At 43.1% G+C, this 27,125-nt stretch overlaps 1 protein-coding gene across 1 annotated transcript in view; it reads right to left on the reverse strand.

Moving 5' to 3' along the window:
• The window catches only part of tiam2a (TIAM Rac1 associated GEF 2a), a 384,705-nt gene that overhangs the window by 147,316 nt on the left and 210,264 nt on the right, over positions 1-27,125 (reverse strand). Inside the window, exon 9 of the mRNA XM_078556860.1 lies at positions 8,701-8,868. Within this exon, the coding sequence (XP_078412986.1) occupies positions 8,701-8,868 (168 nt within the window). The remainder of the gene's footprint in view (positions 1-8,700; positions 8,869-27,125) is intronic.

Genomic DNA, 27,125 nt, shown 5'->3' on the forward strand with positions numbered 1-27,125 from the left:
CTTCAAATGAAGTTAGACTGCCAACATCAAATGCGAATACAGAAAGGTTACGCCAAAGTTTTCTATACATGGATTGCCAGAAGTCATTGTCTCAGACAATGGTACTTGCATTTACTAGTTCTGAATTTCAAAGATTTGTGAGCCTACATGGTATCAAACACCGTATCATCCATTGTCTAACGGATTGGCCATGAGGGCAGCACAAACTTATAAAGTTGAGACAGAAAAATTATCGGGAGGGTCATCAGAGACTAAACTTTTATGTTTCTTATTTCACTATAGAACAACCCCCCACATTACTACAGGTTCAACACCTTCAGAATTATTTACGAAGCGCCACCTTCATAGGAGATTAAGCCTGGTATTTCCCAATTTGGAGGGGAAGATAGAGAACAGGGAATCAAAAAGTGACTCCTGACTTGCATAGTCGAGAGCAAGAATTTACTGTCGGTGAAACAGTGGGCAGAATTTTCCCAAATTTGCACTAAGTGTGGTAACAGACGGGTAAAACGATATTTTACCCACCAGCCACGATGGCAGTTTTCCCGCCGTATCGTTCTGAACCCATCTCATTATTTATGCACTCCTGAGAAACACACCGTTTCCATGGCAGGTGGGTGAGAGCCCGCCCACCATCACCCTACTGCTGCATCACGCTGGGTGCCATGTTTAAAGTTCAGCCGCAAGCACACATATCAGTGCTTCCAGCTCACCACTGCTTCACAATAGACATGGCCTGAAACTGAAGACGACTGCAGCCCCCAGGTTCAGCGACGTGTCTCTCAAGTGGTTTGTGGATACTCTACCCCTGCTCTGGCCACAGGATGGACAGCAACAGCACTAATCCCGCTTGGGAGGCGGTGGCAGTGGTGGTCAGCAAAAGGGGACAGCCACCCAGTGCCGCAAGGTCCTCGTGGACTTTGAAAACAGAGCCATCCAGCTGGCCGGCGAGAATTTGGACTTGTGTCCTGTGTTGATGGTGAAGTCGACGCTTCTCTACCAAGTGAGGATCTAGCAATGCAACACCCATTAGGCAACCATGCCGTGAGTGATGTGTGCTCTTTCTCAGGACAAAGCATCAGATGCTTCTAAAATTTCATGGCTGCATCTCTATGATATGACCCTGATCACGGAGCGCAAGCGAGCTGCCCTCAGCCAGACAAGAGTCAGACACTCTCAGAGGCTGAGTGAAGATTTATGGAGTGTCCTCATTGCATGTCGTCATCATCCTCCTGCAATCAAGCGACTATTAGGGCCTCCACTGTGTCTCCATGACAGGAGCATTATCACAGAGGGTATTCGCACTGCCATAAGCCAGACTGGAGTCAAACATTCACAAATGCATGTGAGGAACTGTGGGACCACCTTGCTGCACGTCATCATCATCCTCCACAAATCTAGCAGCTATGAAGGCCTCCCGAGTGCGCATGACTCGTCTAGCCAGTACAAGGAACTCATCCCTGTCATCCTCGCCTCAAAGGAACTCCTCAGCCTCATCGGAAATGCGCAGCTCCTCCATCTCCAGCTCAGCCAGCTCGAATCCCCATTGGAACACCAGGTTGTAAAGGACGCAGCTGACAACAACAATGCGTGACACCCTCTGCAGACTGTATTGCAGGGCTCCACTAGACTGGTCCAGGCACTGGAACCACATCTTCAGCATCCCGATGGTCTGCTCCACCAAGTTGCGAACTGCAGCATAAGCCTCATTATACCGTCACTCTGCTGTAGTCTGCCGCAAGGGTGTCATCGGCCACAGTTTCTGCGAGTAGCCCTTGTTCCCGAGGAGCCATCCCTGCTGCCTCTGTGGGCCCTGGAAGACTCCAGGGATCTGTGATCAACTGAGGATGTAGGGATCATGCACACTCCCTAGCAACCATGCGCACACCTGTAGGATGGGTTTCTGGTGGTCGCACACCAGCTGCACATTCAGCGGTTGATGTAGCCCACGATGTGTTGCAAAGGAAATCTGAGCGCCACTTGAGTGCAGTCAATTGCACCCTGCACCTGTGGGAAACCCGAGATCTGGACTAGCCACATAAATACTGTGGCTGCAAGAACAGGTCAGAGACTAGGAATCCTGCAACGAGTAACTCACCTCCTGAGTCCCCAAAGCCTGTCCACCATCTACAAGGCACAAGTCAGGAGTGTGATAGAATACTCTCCACTTGCCTGGATGAGCGCAGCTCCCAAAATACTCAAGAAGCTTGATGCTATCCAGGACAAAGCAGCCCACTTGATTGGCACCCCATCTACGAACATTCACTCCCTCCACCACCAACCCACAGTAGCAGCATTGTGTACCATCTACAAGATACACTGCAGGAATTCACCAAGGATCCTTAGACAGCACCTTCCAAACCCATGATCACTACCATCTAGAAGGACAGGGGCAGCAGATAGATGGGAACACCACCACCAGGAAGTTCCCCTCCAAGTCAGTCACCATCCTGACTTGGAAATATATCGCCGTTCCTTCACTGTCGCTGGGTCAAAATCCTGGAACTCCCTTCCTAACAGCACTGTGGGTGTACCCACGCCACATGGACTGCAGCGGTTCAAGAAGGCAGTTCACCACCACCTTCTTAAGGGCAACTGGGTTGGACAATAAATGCTGGCCCAGCCAGCAAAGCCCACATCCCACAAATGAATTTTTTAAAAAACCAAACGCTTTTGTATCCTGGCTGTCCTGGTCCCAGGGAAAATGCACAAAGTTGTGTGCCCTCATGAAGATGGCATTCGAGACCTCATGGATGCATTTGTGGGTGCAGGCTTGAGAGATCCCAAAGCTTCCACCTGTGGAGCCCTGAAAGGAGCCACTGGCATAGAAGTTGAGCGCCGCTGTCACTTTCACAGCCACTGGCAGTGTTTACCCTTCATGCCCCCGTGGCACCAAATCCTGCAGTAAATGGCAAATGTGAGGGACCAGTTCCCTATACATGCTCAGTATTCAGTTACACTGGTTCTCGGTCATCTGCAGGAATGAAAGGCAGCCCTGGATGTCACTAGCCACCGACCAGCGACGGCTCGCTAAAGCTCTTGGGCGGCGTGCAAGGGAGCCCCAGCCACCCCTTCTTCCTGAGGTTGCTGCTCCTGACTCTGAGCAGCCAGGAGCCTCAGTTGCTTTCTTCTCCATCTACTTTGTGCTCTGTAGGCCATCAAGCATACAGCTAGCTCACCAGGCTCCATGATCCTGATGTACTCCTGGTTGTGGTTACACGTGGTTACCATGAGGGTACTAAGAACCTGCCCTCGTTAAGTGTGAAGGCCTCTTAACGCTTCCCAGAGTGTGCTGGCCACCACTTGGATGGCCAGAGATTAGTGCGCTGAATGGCTGCCCTGTTAGCTTGAATCATGGGGGAGACTGGTCCAAACCGGGGATGCTGACATTGCAAGAGGCTGTGAGCACCTCCAGCAGTGACTGCTACATGGCCAGCTTTAGCGAGGCGATTGTACAATGTGTGCAGTCCAACTGCTCTGCAGTCCACTAAAGTGCTCATGAATTTGCAGTCTGTGCCGTGGGGGGAAGGGAGGGTGATGGGGCAGGGAAGCTCTGCAGAACTTGGTGGCACTTTGATGCCTCTGCATTGCTTGAGTGGGAAGATAAGATCAGAGCCCGACTCCAATCACATAAAACGCAGCTGCACCTGAACTGTCTCAGTTGCAGAGGAATGGTCGCTATCTACATATTTCCCAAATGCGTGGCCACATCCCTCATCCACCCTACCCCCCACCCCGAATGCTTGTGCGCTATATTCAATGGCAGGGCTGCCCTTGCCCAATACCCCCGACCAGTTACCTCAACAGCAAAGCTGCACTTGCCCCCCACTTCTCCTCTGCCTCAAAAGTCGCCTTCAAGGCAGGGCGGCAGTTAACCCGGACCCCCCGGCACCCCTGACGCCTGCACAGCAACACGCAACCCTAGCGAGCTCTGCAGAACATTGCTGTGCTCTCACCTCCAGTGCACCCAAAGTGCAGGCTGGCAAATGCACATCGCTTATGTGCTGCTGTGAAACACATCAGCGTGCTTTCCTGCCGACGTCGACAGATGATCCAGCAAGGGGTGCAAGAGCCTGGCGGGATGACTTGATAATGATATGCTGACATATTACAATGAGGTTCCCGACGACCGATGGCGGGAAACGTGGTCTGCCGTCGGCGGGCTGAGCGGACTATTGTGACCTGCCTTCCCACAGTCATGAAACCGATCGTGCCATATTGTCGGCTTGTGCCACCTATCATGCCAGTGGACATGGAAAATTCCGCCCAGTATTTGTACAAAACTTCAGAGGTGGATCAAGTTGGTTACTTGGTATAATAGTTTCAGTGACCGAACCATTGTCATACTGCCTAGAAGTGGAGGGCCGGATCACCCAAAAACACGTGGATCATTTGAGAAGAAAGGGGATACTGCAACAAACTGATGTTCCACCTGTAACCATTGTAGAACCTGTGGTCCCCGTTGTGGTTGATCAACCAAGGATAGACATACCAGATGTCTGTGTCAGAGTGGATAACACTGAACTGCCTAAGGGGTTACCTAATGTTGCTGCGGTTCCAGATAATGAAGATTCAGTACGAGATTCTAAAGTCATGGAGCTACAACGTTTCACCCGTATCAGGAAACCACCTGAGAGACAGAACTTATAATTTCATAGCCAGTGTATATATTTGTAATGTCATGAATGTAGTTGTTCTTGTAAATACAAATCGTAAAAAAAAAATTAAAGGGGGAGGAATGTAGTAACTGTTTCTTTAAGGAATGTAGTGACTGCAGCTTTAAGACTTATTGTATTGTGTAGTATCACTCAACAGTGTGAATGAATCAGCCCTAAGCATGGGGAACCTTGCGGATGGAGTTTGTGTCTAGCTGTGGTTCTTGATGGAAGCATGTAACTGCTGCTGAAGCCCTGTAAATAAATTTCACTATTTCTTACGAGAAACCTGTCTAGAAAATCAAGTCCATAACAACCTCACAGCTATTTTGTATGGGTGGGTAGTAGAGGACAGAGCACTAAAACAGCTTCAACACTGGAAATTGTGGGAAAATTGAATGACATTATCTCGAGAGAAATGTAACATAACTATCTGATCATGGCACTAGTACAAAGTCCTTCTGAAATAATGGATGGGTGCTAAATGAGCAAATATTTGGTGTAATTATCCACACATTCTTTCAATCAGTTATGCCCCTTGTAGCTGTCCATACCAATAATAAAAACCTACCCAGTGAGTGTTCACAACTAATTTACTATGGGGACCATCAGAACAAAGCTTGATCTACCTCTCACCTAATCCACACACACGTATATTTACTAGAAAGGGCCCTAGATGATGACCAGCAGCAAGAACACTGGTTTATCTCTCTCTTTCCCAGTCCAGCAATTATCAGGTCAATTGATGGGTTCTGCAGAGTTCTTTTATTTTAATTCATTCATGGGATGTGGGCTTCGCTAGCTGGGCCAACATTTATTGCCCATCCCTAATTGCCCTTGAGAAGGTGGTGGTGAGCTGCCTTCTTGAACCGCTGCACTCCATGCGCTAAAGGTACACCCACAATGCTGTTAGGGAGGGAGTTCCAAGATTTTGACCCAGCGACAGTGAAGGAACGGCGATATACTTCCAAGTCAGGATGGTGAGTGACTTGGAGGGGACTTCCAGGTGGTGGTGTTCCCATCTATCTGCTGCCCTTGTCCTTCTAGATGGTATTGGCTATGGGTGTGGAAGGAGCTGCTGAAGGAGCCTTGGTGAATTCCTGCAGTGCATCTTGTAGATGGTACACACTCCGCGTCGGTGGTGGTGGAAGTGAATGTTTGTGGGTGTGGTGCAAATTGAGCAGGCTGCTTTGTCCTGGACGGTGTTGAGCTTATTGAGCGTTGTGGGGGCTGCACTCATCCAGGCAAATGGGGCGTAATCTACCACACTCCTGACTTGTGCTTGTAGATGGTGGACAAGCTTTGAGAATAAGATATGCTACAAATAAGAAAAAGGTAATGAGTACATGGTAATTGGCTGGGAGTCAGGAGGTGGGTTACTCATCGCACAATTCCTGGCCTCTGATCTGCTCTTGTAGCCACAGTATTTATATGGCTAGTCCAGTTCAGTTTCTGGTCAATGGTAACCCCCCAGGATGTTGATAGTGGGGGATTCAGTGATGGTAATGCCATTGAACCTCAAGGGGTAATGGTTAGATTCCCTCTTGTTGGAGATGGTCATTGCCTGTCACTTGTGTGGCACAAATGTTACTTGCCACTTGTTAGCCCAAGCCTGGATATTGTCCAGGTCTTGCTGCATTTGGACATGGACTGCTTCAGTATCTGAGGAGTCACGAATAGTGCTGACCATTATGCAATCATCAGCAAACATCCACACTTCTGACCTTATGATGGAAGGGAGGTCATTGATGAAGGAGCTGATAATGGTCGGGCGAGGACACTGCCCTGAGGAACTCCTGCGGTGATGTCCTGGAGCTGAGATGACTGACCTCTAATAAGCACAGCCATCTTCCTTTGGTGCTAGGTATGATGCCAACCAGTGGAGAGTTTTCCCCCTGATTCCCATTGACTCCAGTTTTGCAAGGGCTCCTTGATGCCACACTCGGTCAAATGCAGCCTTGATGTCAAGGGCAGTCATTCTCACCTCACCTCAGGAGTTCAGCTCTTTTGTCCATGTTTGAACAAGGCTTAAATGAGGTCAGGAGCTGAGTGGCCCTGGCAGAACCCAAACTGGGCGCCAGTGAACAAGTTATTGCTATGCAAGTGCTGCTTGATAGCACTGTTGATGACCCCTTCCATTACTTTGCTGATGATCAAGAGTAGACTGATGGGGCAGTAACTGGCTGGGTTGGATTTCTCCTGCTTTTTGTGTACAGGACATACCTGGGCATTTTGCCACATAGCTGGGTAGATGCCAGTGTTGTCATTGACCTAAGGGTAACACTGGGATCTTCACGGTCAGTATGGTTCAGAGTTACACCAAACTGTAATTTTAGGCCATCAGCGGCAATCTTTTACCTTCAATGTCTGCCAGTGTGCATGCAACCACTATAGCCACAAATGCATAAAACAGTTTGGAAGTCATCTTAGGCAATGGCTATCAAGGCAGCAATTGAAAGGTTTCACAGTAAAGCATGTTAATAATTTTTGCCTTCACTTTATCACAATTCAAGATCAAAGTGAAATGGCCCCTCACAATTAACATGCGCTACAAATAATAAAAAGGTGCAAAATACATGGTTTTGTTTATAAATGGAGAAAAAGCCAAAAGAGGTTAAATTCCAAGCTAAATAATTATTTCTAGCACACACTAAGTAACTTTGACAATGACACATCAGATAGGAAACAGAAAAAAGTCACGGTCATAATTATTCAGTCTGTATGTGCCTGAACTGTTCTGGTAGACTGTCGAGGTTGCACCAATGTCTGACAGGACCCCAAAAGTCAGCAAATAACCCTACAACACTCCCTCATCACGTCCACATTCACTCTCCCATAGCCATATTAAATAATATACCATGGTCTGGAGTTTCCAATCTCATGCACTGTTTCTTTCGGTATATTTTGGTTGAAGTCAGCCAAGTCACCACAAAAGATTGCAATTTTTCAAGCACAAATTAGATTCAGTACAAATTGAGCTTCTGTGATCTTTTGTTCCAGTTTAAAGAAAACATTGCGATAAAATCAGGCTCCACACACAAATTAAGCACATGTTTCCCCAAACATGAGATTTCACTAATTCTGCCAGCTTGCAGACTTTTGAGATGGCTCATAAAATTAAGGATTTTTTTGGGTGCAAGGATCCAATAGGCACGTTTTAAAAGTTTGAGGATTTTTTTTTAAATTGCAAAGAAACTAATTACCATACACCAATTTAACTAGCAAGCGTTGTGAATGGTTGTTTTTTAATTCATTTTCAGTTACCCAAATTTGGGTTACACAGTTGGAGTGGACACTGATATTTTTGATAAACCCATTTTTCAGCTCTATTAATCAAACAGTACCAAGTTACCATTCAAATATATCAAGGAATATTTTCAAAGCAAATGTTTTTTTAAAAATGATTTTTCATGATGTACTAGTTCACAGGGGATTTTACGCTCGCCAACAGACAGATGGCTGAGCAGGAACTTGAGGGGAAGAAGAGAAAATTACTTCTGAAAACAAATGCAATTTAAGGCGCAGCTTGCACCCAGATCATCAACTGTGCTCAAAGCAGAAATTCTACCCCCATTTATATTACAATGCCAAATGTGGTAATGCCGCTATCTTCAGATGCAGGAAACAATAACTCGCAAATTTATTTCACGGTCTGTCCACAGAGATGAGAGAAATGGTTGCATCAAAAACACTGCCATTGCCTCTGCCATATTGCCATCACTGCTGGAAGGCTGAGTTTTCAGCTCTCCTTTCCAGGCCAGTGATAAGTGCAACATTGCTAGGGAGCAGGACCTTCCTATGACTAGGTATAAGTCCATGGCCAGACTCAAAGTCATGAATGTGACATTAGAGCAACACCACATAATTAAATCATGCAACTAGTAATGCATAGACAATATCTGAAATATTGTATCTGAAGAGTTAGGCATGCAAGGTAAACTAAAAATCTTGAAGTGAACTAGCAAATCTGCAGTTAGCTTTAAGCAACATTTTTATAATCTTAGCATGCTCATAAAATTATTTTCTCTCAATTTAATAAATATACCTTGCAAGCCATAGACAGAACATCTTCCACCGTATGATCTGGTTTGATAGTCATGATCGCTGCTTGGTTGTCAGGGAAGCAGACACGAACAGTACACTCTGAAGAGCTGTCCCAGATTGCACCCTCTGGTGCTGGAAAGTGGATGCTCAAAGATCCATCTTGCTCATGCTGAAATGAAGTTAATACCAATTAACCACAAATTAATTTTCCTCTCATTTTCTATAATTGCCAATTCTAATACCTTCAGCCAAGAAAGACATATTTAACATTTAACATTGTTAGACCAAATTGATTTATTGCAAGTTACTGGTGCTTGAACAAGAAATTGCTCAGATAAAAGCACTTCATTAGCAGAATTATGACAGCTACAACTTTTCAATTTACATAAATGCATACTGGAGCCTAGAATTTTAGAATTTCAATGTAAACAACTGTAGATTATCCCTGTGTACACCTGCATTACCATTGACATTGTCAACCTGCCCCAATACAATGGGGGAAGAGTTATTGGCATAATCATGTAACAAAATATAACACCTGACCAGAATTCAAATCAAATTCTGAAATAAAGCTGGAACATTGAACCCCCAAGGGGTTCTTTACTCCCTCAAGATTCATATCTAACCTAAGGATTGAAATCTCAATTATAAAAGGCTTATGGCTCACTCTCAAGCTAGAGAACCCATTGACTCAATTACTGTCTTGTGATACTCCCACATATCTATTATCCTCCATGTAATATATCTGAGCATTTCAGTTCATGATGTTGCTAGGTGTCTGAAGCAGCACTAATTGTATCAATACACAGTCCTTCCAGAATTGAACATTTTTCAACTCTACTATCCCAGTTTCACTGCTTTACAAAGAAAATGCCATTCGAAAGCGATCAAAACCAGAAAAATTGTAAACGTTTGATAGTTAAACTGTTTTTGTTGAACTCTTACAATTAGAGCCCCATCCAGCCTCATATAAACAAAAGTGCTGCACTTTTTTAGGTATATTTTAGATCTGCAGAGACTAACATTCACTTCATTGTAAATATGTGGCATATAGCAAAGCAATGCTTTCAACTGTGGTTCAGCGAGCTATTCCAGGAATCATAACCAATAACCTGATTTGACATATGACATGATAATAGAATATGATGAGCCATTAAAAGCAACATATTACTTCAGAATTTCTTACAATTTCATGTTACATACATTTGCTTCCAGTTTTGAGTTTTTTTAGTGCCAGTACTCATTGATGAGAACTCATTTACAAAAGGGAAAGCTAAGAGAAAGTCTCAACTGTGTTCCATCAGGACTACCCAGCTCCTGACCTCATTACAGCCTTGGTCCAAACATAGACAAAAGAGCTAACTCAAGACTTGAGGTGAAGGTGACTGCCTTTGACTTCAAGGCAGCATTAGTCCGAGTGTGGCATCAAGGAGCCCTAGCAAAACTGAAGTCAATGGGAATCAGGGCAGAAACTCTCTATTGGTTGGAGTCATTCCTAGCACAAAGAAAGATGATTGTGGTAGTTGCAGGTCAATCATCTCAGTCCCAGGACATCGCTGAAGGAGTTCTTCAAGGTAGTGTCCTAGGCCCAACCATCTTCTGCTGCTTCGTCAATGACCTTCCCTCCATCATAAGGTCAGAAATGGGGATGTTCACCACAACTGCACAATGTTCAGCACTGTTCATGACTCCTCCGGTACTGAGGCTGTCTGCGTCCATATGCAGCAAGACCTGGACAATACTCAGGCTTGAGTTGATACGTGGCAAGTAACAGTCATGCCGCATAAGTGCCAGGCAAGTCATGCCACATAAGTGCCAGGCCACGGCCATCTCCAACAAAAGAGAACGTAACTATCTCAGCTTGGCATTCAATTGCATTACCATTGCTGAATGCCCCAATATCAACAACCTGGAAGTTACTATTGACTAGAAACTGAACTAGGCCTGCCATGTAAATACCATGGCTACAAGAGTAGATCAAAGGCTAAGATTCCTGTGGCGAGTAAATCACCTCCCGACTCCCCAAAGCCCGTCCACCAACTACAAGGCACAAGTCAGGAGTGTGATGGAATACTCTCCACTTACCTGGATGAGTGCAGCTCCAACAACACTCAAGAAGCTCGACACCATCCAGGACAAAGCAGCTGGCTTGACTGGCACCCCATCCACCACCTTCACCATTCACTCCCTCCACCACCGACATACAGTTGCAATAGTGCGTACCATCTACAAGGTGCACTGCAGCAAATCACAGCTCAACTCCTTTGACAGCACCTTCCAAACCTGCAACCTCTAGCACCTAGAAGGACAAGGGCAGAAGCATGGGAACACAACCATCTGCAAGTTCCCCATCAATTCACGCTTGAGCCTATTGGAACTTTTGTGCCATTCCTTCACTGTCGCTGGGTCAAAATCCTGAAATTTCTTCCCTAATAGTACTGTGGGTGTACCTACAGCACATCAACTGCAGCGGTTCAAGAAGGTAGCACACCACCACCTTCTCAAGGGCAATTAGGGATACGCAATAAATGCTGGCCTAGCCAGCAACACCCACATCCCACAAATGAATAAAACAAATACACAGAATTAGTGAAATTATGCTGAACACCATAGAATTGGGACATGTCCTATTATTCCTCCACCACATCTTTCAATCTCCATTGTTGCTAAATTGTCATACTGCTTAGCCAACATCTGGCACCAGATTAGCAGAAATTTCCTCCAATTAAATATTGGGAAGACTGAAGCATTAGCCCAGATAATTCGGTCTCTGAATAGTCAGACACAAGAGGTACCCCCCAAGTGTTATGCGCAAGATCCATTGGAAGTCTCGATACAAACACATCCCTGGTACTTACACAAGAAGTTCAAACTCTGATTGGTGGTTTTACCCTGCCCGAATGCTCCATGATTGGCCAGAACCACACAGACTTGGGCTATTTTCCCTATACTTACATGGATTTACTTAGAGTCTTTCATAACAGGGAAAAAGCCCAGCAAGACTCTAAATCAGCTGGAATATCAAAGCACTCCAGAACCCACAGCAATGTTCACACCCTCCTTCCCGACAGTGCTCACCACCGCCCTCCCACTCCTCTGGACAGTGCTCACACCCTCTCACATCCCCTCTCCTGACTCACCTTCTGGAATCCCTGGCTCCTCTCCAGCTGATGTTGGAAGAGTCAGCATTGTCAAGGGGTGAGGAGGGTGAATGGAGTTGAGATTTTTGTGGGGTCAGAGGGGGTGAGGGAGGCTGAACATTGTTAGGGGTGGGGGGGGCATGAGATCACTGTGGGTGGCGGTGATGGAGGCTGAACACTGTCGGGGGGATGAGGGAGGCAGGAGAGCGCTGTTGGGGGGATGAGGGAGGCAGGAGAGCGCTGTCGGGGGGGATGAGGGAGGCAGGAGAGCGCTGTTGGGGGGATGAGGGAGGCAGGAGAGCGCTGTCAGGGGATGAGGGAGGCAGGAGAGTGCTGTCCGGGGGGATGAGGGAGGCAGGAGAACACTGTTGTTGAGGTGGGGAGGCAATGGCATAGTGGTATTGTCGCTGGACTAATAATCCAGAGACCCAGGGAAATGCTCTGGGGACCACCGTGCTAAATAGGGTAGATTTTGAACAGCTGATAGCGCTGGATACTGCAAAGGCTATGAGCCCTGTCAATATTCTGGCAATAGTATTGAAGACTTGTGCTCCAGAATTTGCCAGGCCCCTAGCCAAGCTGTTCCAGTATAGCTCAACACTGGCATCTACCCGGTTATGTGGGAAATTGCCCAGATATGTCCTGTAAACAAAAATCAGAACAAATCTAATTAGGCCAATTGCCACCCCATCAGTCTACTCTCAATCATCAGTAAAGTAATGGAAAGGGCCATCAACAGTGCTATCAAGTGGCACTTGCTTAGCAATAACCTGCTCACTGACAGCCAGTTTGGGTTCCCCCCCTCAGCTCCTGGCCTCATTACAGCCTTGGTTCAAACATGGACAAAAGAGCTGAACTCCTGAGGTGAGGTGAGAATGACTGCCCTTGACATCAAGGCAGTATTTGACCGAGTGTGGCATCAAGGAGCCCTAGCAAAACTGGAGTCAATGGGAATCAGGGGGAGAACTCTCCATTGGTTGGCATCATACCTAGCACAAAGGAAAATGGTTGTGGTTATTGGAGGTCAGTCATCTCAGCTCCAGGACATCACTGCAGGAGTTCCTCAGCGTAATGTCCTCGGCCCAACCATCTTTAGCTGCTTCATCAATGACCTTCCTTCCATATTAAGCTCAAGAGTGGGGACGTTTGCTGATGATTGCACAATGTTCAGCACCATTCACAACTCCTCAGATACTGAAGCAATTGATGTCCAAATGCAGCAAGACCTGACAATGTCCGAGCTTGGGCTGACAAGTGGCAAGTAACATTCACGCCACACAAGTGCCAGGCAATGACCATCTCTAACAAGACAGGATCCAACCATCGCTCTAGATGTTCAATGGCATTACCATCTCTGAATCCCCCACCATCAACATCCTGGGGTTTACCATTGAACAGAAACTGAACTGGACCAGCCATATAAATACTGTGGCTACAAGAGCAGGTCAGAGACTAGGAATAGTGCAATGAGGAACTCACCTCCTGACTCCCCAAAGCTTGTCCACCATCTATAAGGCACAAGTCAGGAATGTGAATACTCCCTACTTGCCTGGAAGAGTGCAGCTCTCACAACACTCAAGAAGCTTGACACCTTCCAGGGCAAAGCAGCCCACTTGATTGGCACCCCATCCACAAACATCACTCCCTCCATTGCCAACGCACAGTAGCAGCAGTGTGTACCATCTACAAGATGCACTGCAGGAATTCACCAAGGATCCTTTGACAGCACCTTCCAAACCCACGACCACTACCAACTAGAAGGACAAGGGCAGCAGATACATGGGAACACCACCACCTGGAAGTTCCCCTCCAAGTCACTCACCATCTTGACTTAGAAATATATCGCCGTTTTTTCATTGTCACTGGGTCAAAATCCTGGAACTTGCTTCTTAACAACAGTGTGTGTGTTCCATATGGGCTGCAGCGGTTCAAGAAGGCAGCTCACCACCACCTTCTCAAGGGCAACTAGGGATGGGCAATAAATGCTGGCCCAGCCAGTGAAGCCTACATCCGGTGAATGAATAAAAAAAAGTGAGGGAGACAGGAGAACACTGTCGAGGTAAGGGAGGCAGAAGAACATTGTTGAGGTGAGGGGGGCAGGGGAACACTGTCAATGTGAGAGAGGCAGGAGAACACTGTCGAGGTGAGTGAGGGGGTGCACATTCGGTGCACCTATCACCCCTGTACTCATTAACCTACATCATCTTGATTTTAAAATTCTCATTCTTGTCTTCAAATCCCTCCATAGCCTTGCCTCTCCCTATTTCTGTAATCACCTCTAGCCACACAACCTTCTAATATATCTGCACTCATCTAATTCTAGCCTCTGAGCATTCCTGCTCAACCACTGGTGACCGTACTTTCAGTTGTCTCAGACCTAAGTTCTGGAATTCTCTCTCTACACCTCTCCACTTTGCTTTCCTCCTTTAAGGCACTCCTTAAAACCTCTCTCTCTGACCAAGCCTTTGGTTATCTGACCAAATATCTCACGTGGCTCAGTGTCATATTTTGTTTTAGAATGCTCCAGTGAAGCGCTTGGGAACAGTTTATGATGTTAAAGGCTCTATATAAGTTGCTGCTGTTACTCAGTAACTTTGAAGGATATAGAGCACACTATAAGTTCCTCCCAAGAGACGGAGGGAAAATGTACTGCATGGTGTTTATTTTGTTAGCAAAGTCAAACTTCAGTCAAAAAAGGAACAAACTTGTATTTACACAATGCCTTCAGAACCTCAGGATGTCCCAAAACACTTTACAGCCAACGAAATACTTCAAAGTGTAGTCACTTTTGTAATGTAGGAAATGGCACAACTAATTTGCAAGCAGCAAGAACAATGAAGTAATGACCAGATAATAAACAAGCTGGAGCTGCATTCGAATTGGTCTGACTATTTCTACACATGAGACACAGATGATTGCTATTGAGTGATACAGGTTATTGTTCAAATCTGGAGAACGGCCACTTAGGCAAAGTACGGAAGGGCAGTGAAGAGGGGGAAATCAGATGGGGTGGGGGTGGGGATGGATCTTTACGAAGTCAATTAAAAATGTATCAACATGTTCTCAAAAATATCTATGTTTACTTGATTTCTTGATTGCATTGCTTAAATCCCAAAATTGAAGCTGTGGCAGTATGACATCAAAATGTTTATAGCACAGTAGGTTTTAGCATAGTGACAGAATACAGGTATTTCAATTTCCCACAGAGCAAGTTCCACCTGGTCAACAGAGCGGAGGCTGGACATAGCCATCAGGAAGGAGATGGTCATGGGGCAAAGGAATTTTTAGTTCTATTATTTATGCAACTTTAAAGAGGATTCAGACATAATAGTAAAGACCTTTAGGCAACTGAAGAAACCATTCCCTAGTAGCATCACCTATACATGTCAGGTCACAAAGCTTTACTAGCTAGCTGCTTAGCAAAGGGACAGCCTAATTTGTCTTGGTCAGAGGAGATTAAATGCTGCACTTCAACATAATTAACCCTACATGACAAAAAAGTGTATGTTATGCTTAATGTCAAGTATAACATGTATAGGTTGATTTTTTTGAGAATAACACTTCTCAAGAGCAATTAGGGATGGGCAATAAGTACGGGCCTAGACAGTGATGCCCACATCCCATGAACGAATAAAACAAAACAAGAAAGTTTGAAGTCAACTCAATACTTAAGCATTCAAACATATTGAATCGCATAAATCTTGCCAATTAATCTAACTGATGTAACCAGGAGAAAACGTTGCCAACGGTAAGCTAATTACCCCTAGATTGCTGACAGGCCCAACAAAAGAAAAGCTTTTCCATCGGCTCAATAGTTTTGTAAATTTTCCACTGATGTAGTGTGCCCCTAAAACAAATACAATTACAATAATAATGCTTATCTAATAGGAGTTCTTTCATTATTTATCCTGGATAAAAATATATGTCAACAATTTAGTTAAAAAATCCTTTTAGTTCCATTAGCCTCACTTTCTCTATTCCATTTATAACCTTCTTGCTTTCATTTTATTTTTTCTACAATTTATATACCTTAAAAACTTTTTAATGTGCTTTCCTCTGACTGTCAACATTCACTTTGGAGGTGGGAACATTTTTTAAATAAATGGTTTTCAGTTGCCTAAAAACTAACTCCAAGGCCATTTTTCTTTTTGCCAATCAAAAACCAAAAATGTTATTGACATGGCCACAGCTAGTTTCCTGTGTCAATATGTGAGCTAACAGTTTATTCGTAGACGTCTCATGGGAGGGGAGACACACACACACACACACACACACATACACACAGTAAACCTATTTAAGACACATTAAGGGTTATAATCTGACCACCCACAGGCTGATTTGAACAACATATGGAAACCTTTCACTACAAGCCTGAAAGTGAAGGCTGCAACAGCATGCATTCAACATCACAGGTCACCTGAAACTGGAATTTAGCCTTGCCATCATTGATGGATGTTTTGGAAAGAAATTCTTTTACTTTCATTAATCCACAACTCTTACCTGAAAAACCTAATCATCAGTGAATTAATCCTCTGATAAACGTAGAACACAGACAAATTTATTTTGAATACTTCACATATTGTGTCAATTTTACATGATTTATTTATTGCACGCGTGTGGAATTCCCACAGCTGGATACAAACCAAAATGTAAAATTATTGGGATTCACTAAGACAAGCAGCTGGGAAGGCCCACAAAATAAGTGAAATCTGGTGGTCATATTTGGCTTGCAGTGGTTTCTCAATGACAGCTTCGCAAAGTCATTGGCATTGGGACAGGTCTCTCACAACTTAAATGCTTCTACAAAAGCATTTCATATCTTGCCCAAGAAATGCTGGTGAAATGGAACATGCTGCTTGGTTTGCTAACTGCAGAAGTTTAAGAGAAACGGTCAATCTTAAAGGAAAGGAGTTGTGTCATTTCACTTAAGCCTCTTATTGCGAAAACCAATATCACCAGCAAGCAGATGACAACCCAAGAAGAAAGATTCTGAAGAGAAATTATAAACTGCCACACTGCAAAGTAATAATCAGAGAGGCATCAAGAACAAAAATGGATAAAATGAAATGTTTTAATTATAGTGATTGGAACATGTGCAACTAATTTCTGAAAATCGTATTGCACAGATACAGAATTAACCAATATATTTGGAGATCTAATCTGAAGGAGAAATACTCCTGTTAAGTCTGAGAATGAGTGTTTAATGTTTTCTATGGACTCATACCCTTCCTCGCTTCTACTTTAGAACGTTTAGAAAGGACTATCTGTATAACAAGTTTTGTAGAGGTTATGATAACTGTGCATTGTGAAAGGACTCAGGAGTTCACAGCAGTTGTCAAAAGAAATTTCAACAATGAAGGCAAATAAAATAAATTAACACACAATATGCAACATACTGTACACATTTGTGCAAAAGTTCCCATGATTTTGGCCTAAAATCTGTAATTTTTCATATAACTCATGTAAAAGTCGACCCTAGTTTTCAGGGATCAAACCGTGTTGAGATTGTTAATTACTTACTAGTAATTACTACGGTTCATTAATTTAAAGGCACATGATGGCACCTTTAGATATTCTCGTTGCCAATTCTAGTGGCAATTTCCCAGTTAATCAATAAGACTAACGTGTACCACATGAGCTATAACGTTGCCTTAGACAAGGAATAACAAGTATGCAGCCTAATGAAACTGGAGAAGAAAAGTGGAAGAAATTTTTAACAGAAATTAGCAAAATGGTCATATTACCACCTACGGGTGCATCTGACTCAATGCCCTCAGAGAAGCGAAGAACGATGCTATTTCAGAATTCAAGGCCAGTGCCAGGTGGTGCACAAGATTCATGAAAAGGTGTGATTCAGTACTCCATCAGAAAATGAAAATTTCACAGTATCTGTGATTTGAACTCAACGGTAAAATCATCAAATTCTACCGTACAGTCATCCAGCATCAAGAAAAGAATGCATATCGATTGGCCTGCATTGGAAATATGGATGAAACATTGATGAACTTTGACATGCCAGCAAACAAGACTGTTAACAAGATAGGTGAATCCCTGTAAAGCCAACTGGCCATGAGAAGATAAAAACAAAATATTGTGGATGCTGGAAATCTGAAACAAAAACAGAAAATGCTGGAAAAGCTCAGTAGGTTTAACAGCATCTGTGGAGAGAAAAACAGTTAACATTTCGAGTCCAGATGACTCTTCAGAGCTAAAGAGAAGTAAAAATGTGATGAAATTTATACTGTTTAAGGAGGGAGGAGCAGGTGAAGCTGGATAGAAGACCAGCGATAGGTGGGGGCAAAGGGGAGACTGACAAAGATGTCATGAACAAAAGGACAAAAGGTTGTTAATGGTAGTGGTACTGGCTAAAGGAGGCGCTGATGGTGGCACTAAGGTCAAAAAGCGGAATGTGATAATAGCAGGACAAGGGTAAGCACTCTGGAAAGAACAACATGAACAAGTGACAGATGGCCCTTGTGGGGGCAGGAGGAAAGAGGACAGTGGTGAGAAAAAGATCGAAAATAGGATAAAAGGTGGGGATAAAACAATAAATAAAAATAAAATTAAGTAATTAAAAAATAAAAATTAAAAAATAAAAACGAATTTGTAAAAAGGGTTAAAAAAGGGGGTGAGGATAGAGGTGAGAGTTCATGGTCTGAAGTTGTTGAACTCAATGTTAAGTTCGGAAGGCTGTAAAGTGCCTAATCGGAAGATGAGGTGCTGTTCCTCCAGTTTGCGTTGGGCTTCACTGGAACATTGCAACAGGCCAAGGACAGACATGTGGGCATGAGAACAGGATTGTGTGTTGAAATGGCAAGTGACAGGAAGATCTGGGTCATGAAATATGTGAGCCCCTCACTAGCAAAATTGTGCCAACAGGTCACAGATGCATGAAATGAACTTGATCCTAATTTTGTCAAAATATCACAACTAAAATGTAGAATATCAAATGTGCTCAACAGTACCAAAGACTGGTGGAATGATGATACCAAAATTACTGGTACTACCACTGATGATGATGAAGACGACAATGACAACGAGGAAGATCCATTTGATGATGTTATACAACCAGGCTCTTGGGACAAATTGTTCAGTGATTCAGATAGTGATCAGAGTAAGTTTGAAGGATTTCAATGTGTACTATTATGGTCAATTGATTATGGTATACATTCATATTGCATTGGATGAAATCTATATAATTTATTACATTATAAAAAAATGTTAGAGAAATAATATGAATTCTTTAGTGCAGTTCATTTTTACTTTATTCCTTTGCGACAGTCTTCTTTGCCTGTGAATCAAGCACGCATGCCAATCCCTCAAAGCATTACCTATGTAAAAGTCACCCCATGACTCTTGGCCTAAAAAAATTGGTCTCAAAAATTCAACTTTTACACGAGTATATGCTGTAGCAATTATTTTAGGTTTGTATAAAAGCTTCCTGCAGAATGACATGATGTAGAAAAGCCACCCACTACATCATAAGTTGTTGAGGGGAGTAGGGTAGAAATTGCAGAAACTTTGTCCACAATGTTTCAATCCTCTTTGAGTTTGGGAGTGATGCCAAAGCACTTAAATTGTAAATGGTACATCCCTGCTCAGAAAAGGAGAATAAACACGACAACTACAGGACAATCAGCCTAAAAGCTGTAGTGAGGAAACTTAGAAACAAGAACCTGAGACAAAATTAATCCATATATTTCCAAGTGGCAATTAATAAATAACATGTCAGCATGAATTTGTTAAAGGCAAGTCATGTTTGACTAACTTGATTGAGTTATTTGATAATGTAATGGAGAGGGCTGCAATTGATGCATATATGGTGTTTTAAAAGGTGTTTGGTAAAGTACCACATAACAGACTTGTTTGCAAAATGGCTAAGAAACATAAAGTAGACAGCAGTGATGAATGTTTGTTTCCCAGATTAGAACGATGTCCCACAATTAGAACCACTGCCCTTTTTGATATATGTTAATAACTTGGACTTACACATACAAGGGATAATGTCTAAGTTTGCAGATGACACAGAACTCAAATGTAGAAAACAAAGAAGACCACAGCATCAGATTTCAAGAGGACATAGAAAGATTGGTGAAATGGAGAGTCACATGGCAGATAAAATTTAACTTCGAAGTTTGAAGTGAACAATGAAAAGCAACAATATAAACCAAACAGCACAATTTTAAAAGGGATACATGCAGCAACAGCGAGGTCTGGGGGGTGTACATACACGAATCTTTGAGAGTGGCAAGACAACTTGAAAAGATCCTTAAAAAGGCAAATGAGATACATGGCTTTATAGGCAGAAGCACAGGACTGAATTTTCATTTGGCTGCACAGGCAGGACCAGAGTCAGGGCAAGGCCACAACATTGTGCCCCCAAGGAGCTTGTCAGCTTTCTGACGAGGTCCCTCCTCACAGCAATTTTGGAAGAGGCAGTAGGTCCTGTATCATGGCAATCTACCAGTACATGGCAGGTAATGAATTAAGCCAGCAGATGTACCCTACCCCTTTAAGTGGGGGTTGTGGAAGCCCAGAAATTCATCCCAGCATGTCGCAGCATATCAAACTGTTCATCAGCCTGAATATTCTTCCACCACTTCACACTGTTCTTGAAGGGAAAAGTGTGAAGATTTGAAAATAACTGTATATGAGGCATGTTAATCTCTCCAGTGGCTGTAACTTAATCTCCATGAAGATAAGTGCCACAAAAACAATGGTTATGGGATAGGGTCACATCTCCAGCCCCCCAGCCTGAGCACACTAAATAACACCCTGCTGGAACTGGTTAGCAAAATCTTGGATTCATGGTGACAAGACAACGTGTCCCTTCAAGCAGAACTTGATACATGCATAGGGACAGCAGCTACTATCATTGGCCGATTCATGAAATGTGCATGGAATAACACAAGCTAACTCTTAGGACAAAGATGCTAGTTTATGCAGCCTGTGTTGTCAGTGTTGTATGATGTTGTATGTGCCTGTATGCCATGGTAATGTAAAGATGCTCAACAGAGCAAGGGTTAACGTGAGACTGGAGAATAGGACTGCCCACAGTATGATGCATAGAGTCACATGGTAAGACTCAGAACAGTCTAGAAAGAACACTCTGGAACCAGCCTGCATGTTGGTAACAGCACCATGTATGACAGTAACCTGGGATCTGTAAACAGTTAAAGGTTAACAATGGTTCATGTTTAAGTATACAAATCTCAAGATCTCATCATTGAGACATCTAAAGAACTCATATTACAACATGGTGACAGTGCTGGGATAACAGCGTTATCAGCATAGTACAACATGGTTGGCATGGTTGGGAGTTTCTAAAATATATCACATCAGAGAGTACCATAATCCAACATGGTGATCCACAGTGATATGAAAGGTGGCAGCTAAATGCATAAGAACCCAGAATAGCATCAAAAGGTATGAAAAATTAAAAGCAATTGAAGCCTAACTCAAAAGGTGCACACCTAAGAAGAAAACTTGAAGAAAAAGTTGAATAAGCTTCACTACAGACTTGGAAGTGAGGAATCCGCCAGTGAGCGGAAGTCCATTACAGAAAATTGCAAGAACCTGAGTGACACAGTTTACGAGATGGTGAGGAAAGAAACAAAAATGTAGCTGTACTTACATTTTAGAATAAGTGGTGGTCTCAAGGGCACAGTATCAAGGGGGTAGCTGGAAAACGGCTGCAGCATTAAAAAGTTAAAAATGCTGGCAGAGTTACATAGAGAAGCCTGCAGAGCATAGTACAAACAAAAGAAAAAGCTTGCAGAGCTTAAGGAAGTCAAAGAATAGCTGCTGCTCTAAAAATTTAAAGAAAAACAGCAATCAGAGCAAAAGGAAATGCTATCTCTTCAGATTTAAAAAAGGCCCCTCAAGACCACCGAAACTCCCAATGTGTAAAAGAGAGTTTGAAAGAAAAGAAATCATTCCAATGGCTTTAAAAAAAATAGGAAAAGTTTTCAAAGTTTACAAGTTTTATTTTAGAAAATGAGGTGGCAGATCACCAGACAGTCCACCAAAAGCACAAAAACATAGGAAACTCACGACAAAGAAAGCCGACGGCCTGAGTGTAAAAAAAATGGTTACTGCACTCATAGTCTTAAAGAGCCAATGCAATTTAAATCTATAACTACAAGAAAATAAAGCAGCCATGGACAGAAGATTGGAAGAGACTTCAGAGAGAGGGCAACTCCACCGAGGGCATCAAAAGACCCCAGGGAGAGGGCAAACCCAAATAAAGTTCTGAGGGCAATAAAAGATCTCAGAGGGAGTGCAACACAAAACCACAGAGGGAGCCAAAAGGCCCCAGAGTGAGGGAGACAGGTGGCAAAGTAAGCAGATAGCTATGAATGAAGGAAAGTGGTCTGAAGTAACTCAAAAGAAGCAAAATGTGCAAAAAGTAAATGAACTGTTCTACAGGAAAATGTTCGCATCAGAGCTGAACTGGAAGACTTGAAGTACAAGAGACAGGCTGAGTATATACCTCTGAAAATGCCGATAAACTAAGTCTTCAGTAATCCAAGCTGTTCAAGATCTGAACAAACAAAATTCAAAGATGACACAAAGGTATCAGGAGGAAATAACAACCCTCAATTGCACAACTGACAAATCAAAACAGGAGTTGGGAAAACTCAACCAGATGTACAGCCAGGTAAAACAGCAGGCAGTAAAAGTATGTAAAGAAGTTATGACCTTTAAAGGCTCCTTGAAGAATCAATATGTTGCCATGGAAAAACATGAGGAACTAAAAAGAATGTTGAATATTACTTCAGAAAAAGCTGTGTTGGAATCATCAGTAGCAACAAAACGATGCACTGAAGCCCAGAGTGAGCTGGCAAGAGGTCAACAAGAAAATAAACAGTTGAAAGAACTGATTGTTCTTCAAGATCAAATGCAAAAGGAATGCGTAACCATTCAGCAACATGAAAAAGTGAAGACCATCTTAAACAGCAGAATGGAAGCACAACAGAAGAAACTCGACACTATGCTGAATTACAGGAAAGGTCAAGGTGAAACAAGTGAGCTTCGCAAAGTAAAGGAAAATCTGTTGACAGACCTTCACATGTAATAAAAATTCCTTAGGACAAAATTTATTCCTCTGGAAAATGATGAAGAAAAGGAAAATTAATGTTACTTCACTCTGAACAAACTGAAGAATCAGTTGGCAAAGAAGACTCAGCAATGTCCTGTATTCCAGGAGGAAGCAGAAAGCTACTGTTATGATATGACAGGTGGTAGTTGCCAGACTGACCAGGTCACAAAGGGAAACTTGGCCACGCTATCACAACAATATGCAATTTGTATTTTTATTATGAGAAGGTAAGAAGGTATGTATACTGAAGTCAGAAGTAAAGATTCCATTTCCACTTTTGGAGATTTTATATATTAAATTAAAACATATATTAACAAAAGAAAAGAAAACTTAAACACACAAGATTACAGTTACAGTTAAATTTAGTCTTATAACATTTCCCAAAAGATTTATACATAGCTAGACTCGCAAATGCCCTTTTACAGGCAACCATCCCTATAGATTCTTAAGCTATAAAACATTCCACAATATTACCGTAAGGCACCCACTGTTGCTATAGGGGAGGATGTCACAAGCTTCTCTCTCCCTCGACAATGTAAATCCAAGGCCTGTAACAAAAACTTGCTTTCTGGAACAACTGACACTTCTACCTTTCCCATAATCTAAAAATATTTCATGTTGTCATTATGGCCAGCACTTTGAGGAAAAATAAACTTAATAACTTTGCTTTATTTATTTATGATATTTGCCAGTCATAAAACTTCCTGTTATTTCTCTTTGAAATCCACCAACTAAAAATTCATTTATTTATCTCCTAATGCACATTCCTATTCAGGCTGTATCTACTGGGATCCCATCTTAGCTCGTCCATCTCGATTTCAAAATGCCTGCTTTTACACCTAACCTCTTTGCAGACAGCCAGGCTGTAAGGTTTAAATCATCAGTTTAATTAAATTAGTCACACACACCCAACATACACACAGTCCCCACAAGCCTGCTTCACAATATCCCACAGTAATATTGGAAAAAATGATACGTTCTTTACACTACAATAAACAGACTGAAGAGCTAAAGAAGCAGTTGAATGGAAAAGAGGAGGCGCTAAAAGGAAAAGCCGTTGAACTTTCCAAACTGCGAGCAGATAATGAATCCATGAATTGCACAATTACAGAGCTGAAACAAGTTAAGGCTTCACCGGAAACAGACCTGGCCAACAGTGAGTCCCAAATGAAGGAGATGGACAAAGTTCTGTTGCAGACAGAAAACGAAAAGACAGAAGTTAGATCAGAAAACATAAATCCAACGCTGAAGCGCAAGGCACTAGAAGGAGAAAATGCTGAGCTGAATGAAAAGGTTCATAAGCTTGCAAAAGGATTTGAAAATAAAACAGCATCCAAGTGTTTAGCTGAAATTGTGAAACAAGTGAAATGAAGGTTCCATTTGCGAAGCATAAACGTCCAGCAAGAACATGGCGGACATCACAAATAAAGAAAATTCGAGTCCATTCTAGGAATGAAAGGAGGCACATTCTCCTCAGAAGGAATGGGACAAACCCACAGTGTATGAAAAAAGTAGATGAGTTGTTAATAAAAAGAAATACAACTCAAAGGAGCACAAAAAAGGAGTCAAATAGAGATTGCCAAATACCGCAAACACAGAGTACTACTACCATTCCTCCAAACTTGAAAGACCAAGATGTGGAAGAACTGTCAAACCTCAAGACCATCTGAATTTATAAAGTCAGACTTGAGGTGGGGTGATGGGAAGAGAAGGAATAGCAAGTAAAGACTGTATTGTAATATTCCACTGGGAGAGAGGAAATTTTCTTTGGAGAAAAAAGTTGTATGTTGTTGCATGTGTCTACATGCCATTGTAATGTAAAGGTGCTCAGCACAGCAAAAGTTAGCGTGAAACTGGAGAATAGCACCCCCATGGTATGATGCATAGAGTCACATGGTATGACTCAGAGAAGCATCTAGCAAGAACACACTGGAATCAGCCTGCATGAAGATCACAGCAACATGCATGACAGTAACCTGGGATCTGTAAATAGTGAAAGGTTAACAATAAACAGTTCATGTATAAATACACAAGTCTCAAGATCTCATCATTGAGACATCAAAAGAACCCATATTATAACACTCAGCACCTTGTTGTATGGCTGTGAAGCATGGGGGACTTACAGCTATCAAGAAAGGAAGCTCAAAAACTTTTATTTTCGTTGTTAGGCGTGCATTCCGAACATCTCATGGAAAGACGAAATCACAAATGCAGCAGTCCTCTCAAAGCAAAGCTCTCAAGTATGTTAGCATTCATCATGCAGAGGCAACTGCGCTGGTTCAGGCAGGTTCACGGAATGGATGGCAGTCACATACCCAAGGATTTTCTTGTATGGTGAGGAAGTCGGAGCCAGACAACCAGTTGGACACCAAAAGTTCAGAATCAAAGAATCATACAGTGCAGAAGAGGCCCTTCAGCCCATTGAATCTGCACCGACACGTGAGAAACACCTGACCTACCTACCTAATCCCATTTACCAGCACTTGGCCCATAGCCTTGAATGTTATGATGTGCCAAGTGCTCATCCAGGTACTTTTTAAAGGATGTAAGACAACCTGCCTCCACCACCCTCCCAGACAGTGCATTCCAGACCGTCACCACCCTCTGGCTAAAAAAGCTTTTCCTCACATCCCCCCTAAACCTCCTGCCCCTCACCTTGAACTTATGTCCCCTCGTGACTGACCCTTCAACTAAGGGGAACAGCTGCTCCCTATCCACCCTGTCCATGCCCCTCATAATCTTGTACACCTCGATCAGGTCGCCCCTCAGTCTTCTCTGTTCCAACAAAAACAACCCAAGTCTATCCAACCTCTCTTCATAACTTAAATGTTTCATCCCAGGCAACATCCTGGTGAATCTCCTCTGCACCCCCTCCAGAGCAATCACATCCTTCCTATAATTTGGCGACCAGAACTGCACACAGTACTCCAGCTGTGGCCTCACCAAGGTTCTACACAACTCCAACGTGACCTCCCTACTTTTGTAATCTATGCATCGATTGATAAAGGCAAGTGTCCCATATGCCTTTTCACCACCCCACTGACATGCCCCTCCGCCTTCAGAGATCTATGGACACACACGCCAAGGTCCCTTTGTTCCTCAGAACTTCCTAGTGTCATGCCGTTCATTGAATACTTCCTTGTCAAATTACTCCTTCCAAAGTGTATCACCTCACACTTTGCAGGGTTAAATTCCATCTGCCACTTGTCTGCCCATTTGACCATCCCGTCACTGTTAACCACCCAACCAATCTTTGTGTCATCCGCAAACTTATTAATCCTACCTCCCACATAGTCATCTATAGCTCCTCTTCAAGGATGTTTGCAAGCCTGACAAGAAGGCCCTAAAAATTGATTTTCACAATTGGGAGACACTAGCAGATGACGAGGAAAATGGCAACAATAGCTGTGGGCTGGCTTGCACCACCATGATGTTCAGTGGCTACAGCAGCTTGGCAATGGGCACCAATACCAAAAAGAACAGCCTACAATGACACCGGATAACGACGTCTCATGCAGCACTCGTGACAGAATCTGCTTCTCATGGATTGGTCTCTTCAGACATCAGCAAAAGTGTTCCATATGAAGTTACCCCATCCCCAATGGATTTTATTTGTTTCACGTCCGTCATCTTCCACAGATGGAATAATGCCAATGATGAGGTATGTATGGTTGCATAATAAAATGCTGTACACTCAGATTTTGTCACAAGAATCTAGTAGTCCCCAGAGCGAAAACTTTGAGCATCTCTGGTGTCAAATTTAAAGAACATTCTTAAAAATTCCACCCCCAAAACCAATTTTCCATTGTTCACTCCATCCTATTCTTTGCCCTCACCTTGCCCACACTGCTCCTGATTTCAACAAGGGCTGTTTCCTGTTTGCAATTTCATTCCATCATTGATCAGATTGCTTTCTTAGGATACAGCACAAGGCTAAATTCAGCTAGCAGAAATTAAAACATGGCACTTAATTCTGAAATGTAGCCTGCGCCATCTCAAAGAGGAAATACTTTGAGACAAAAGGCGATAGCTTATGCTATTTAAATTATAACACTGCACTGCAGGTTTTGATATCAGTGTTTCAAAAGAGCAAACGCCAAAGTTGCATGTTACTGTGGTGTTTTTCGCAATAATAGAAGCATACAGTAGTACAAAGCCAAATCAACCACAGTTTGGGTATCAAGT

The sequence above is a fragment of the Cetorhinus maximus genome, chromosome 14, assembly GCF_964194155.1.
Source record: "Cetorhinus maximus chromosome 14, sCetMax3.hap1.1, whole genome shotgun sequence".
Taxonomy (NCBI): Eukaryota; Metazoa; Chordata; class Chondrichthyes; order Lamniformes; family Cetorhinidae; genus Cetorhinus; species Cetorhinus maximus.